We start from the raw sequence: 1,997 nt of genomic DNA, 5'->3' as shown, positions 1-1,997 counted from the left end.
GACGTTGCCAGGCTTGTCAAGTTTCTCTTTACCAGTGCCCATGGAAGTATGAATCTACACGTTAGTTTGGGGGTTTTGAAAAGTCGCCACTCGAAGTTCATTTCCCCCAGAGGTGCATAGCTAAAAATGAGCCTCTAAAAGGGCTGTTCAACAACTTCTTGAAGACTACAATGCTATTTACAGCAAAACCATTGGCTGAGCACAACTCACCTGATAAACAGCGTAATCTTCAGGTGGGACTGGTACACTGAAGGATTCTATCATGTCGTATATCTCTTTCACCACGTCAGCTTCCTTTTCTATCGGTTCGATCTTTTGAATTGAGGACAAAAAGAGAAGCAATCATCACAGATAATCTGCGGAAAGTTATCCATGTTTTGACGAGTTGCGAATGTCGTTGCAAGGACAAGGTTTTCTTCATCGAAGAAGGGAGTACTTTTTTGTAGTAGTGGTATAACAAAAAGTAGCATTATGATCAAGACATTATAGATGCCAAAAGCTGAATAGAGCGGCAGCTTCCCTTGTTACAGTCTACTTATAAGACTCAGATATCCTAAAGTGTAAATCGCGGGAAAGGGACCGTAACTCAAAGGGTTACATCATTACTTGGTTTCGCACTTGGCTTTGCCTTCATTTACCTCATCCTCGACCTCAGTCATTACTCGTTCATCCATAACCTTCTGTCTGTTCTGATGAGCTGTGTGGAGTTCTAAGATGAAGTCTTTAGTTTTATCACCAACAATAATAATAGTGTCTNGTCTTTAGTTTTATCACCAACAATAATAATAGTGTCTATTTAAGAAGGAAGCCGTACTCTGAGGTGAAACATGCTTGCTCGTTTTAATTCGATGTCAGAACGGTTACCGAAATTTGCGGTACTGCTTAATTACGCCTTGGTTAATCAATACGAATGCCTCACACTTTTCTCCGTCATTTGGTGACTTAATGACTCACAGGAGAAGAAACTTGGAGTGATAATTGTCATCTGTAAATTAGGGTGAAATTCTTACCCTTGTCTGCATGTGAACCAAGAATTCCAGATGTTTGACAAAGTCGACGGTGGTGCTCGGAGTGAGAGATAACGTGTAATCCGCTTCCTGTGTCTCTTGCACCAACCGGTCTACCTCAGCTCGCGCATCCACAGGCAATAGTCTGTGAAACAGTTCCAGACACCGGTTTGGTGAGGGTAAGAGCAGCGAGCGCATTGTAGAAGTGTCGATTAAGAACATCCCAATCGATCGTTGCATTGGAACAAGCTGTGTCATCAAAACCTCACGATGATGCTTCAACAGGTTATCTCGGAAAAAGGCCATATCTGGAATGGAAAATGAATCAAGCGTGCTCAGGATGTCCATCAAGGTGATTTATTTCACGTTTCAGTGGTTTCTTTCTCGCGCAAATTGGTTGCGAACTTTCAGTTCTTCATTACGCAACCAACAACGTTTAATGTGATGTTACCAACCCATAAACTATGATGGTTCTGCAGTCAGTTTGACATCGAGCATACCGCATTTATTTGAAAACCTTAATTTAAAGAAAGGAATAAAAGTGGATGGGGAAGGGACATGGTGCCAGCCTACCACAATCATTTCAAGTTGCCTACATCTACAGGCACTCATTCAGACACTCTGGATGGAAATTGACAGTGCCAATGACTTCGATTAGCAGCCATACCTCACAGTGTCTCCAGATGCGCACGAAGGTGAACCACGTGAACCGCATCCCGGAAGGTGAGTCCAACCAACAGTAACCAGGCTTTCTTCCAGATCACCGGCTGACAACCGCTCTATATGCGCCAGTTTGAATTGGGAGCGATTGAGTTTCTATGCCAGTCTTTGCAACGGGTCTATCTGTCCTTTGCTGCTGCCCTGACATCCCGCATAGATGAGCAAACACAAGCAAACGCAGTTGGATTCAAGCTAAATCTCAAGTGTGTATTTGATGGTAAAACTACACTGCAACCCACAGTACACTGATAAGTAGAAATTTAAAAAAAA

At 42.8% G+C, this 1,997-nt stretch overlaps 1 protein-coding gene across 1 annotated transcript; it reads right to left on the bottom strand.

The window, feature by feature from the left end:
• Nucleotides 1-212: 212 nt before the first annotated feature.
• T265_15906 (hypothetical protein) lies at nt 213-1,315 on the bottom strand (the record flags this gene model as incomplete). Its single annotated transcript, XM_009179326.1, has 2 exons — nt 213-312; nt 1,011-1,315. Coding segments are annotated over 2 exons (402 nt in total), but the record flags the coding sequence as incomplete, so codon positions are not given.
• Between the last annotated feature and the right edge of the window lie 682 nt (nt 1,316-1,997).

Source organism: Opisthorchis viverrini (genome assembly GCF_000715545.1).
Source record: "Opisthorchis viverrini unplaced genomic scaffold opera_v5_1871, whole genome shotgun sequence".
Taxonomy (NCBI): domain Eukaryota; kingdom Metazoa; phylum Platyhelminthes; class Trematoda; order Opisthorchiida; family Opisthorchiidae; genus Opisthorchis; species Opisthorchis viverrini.
Note: the sequence above shows the minus strand (reverse complement) of the source record. Positions and strands in the feature narration are given on the sequence as shown.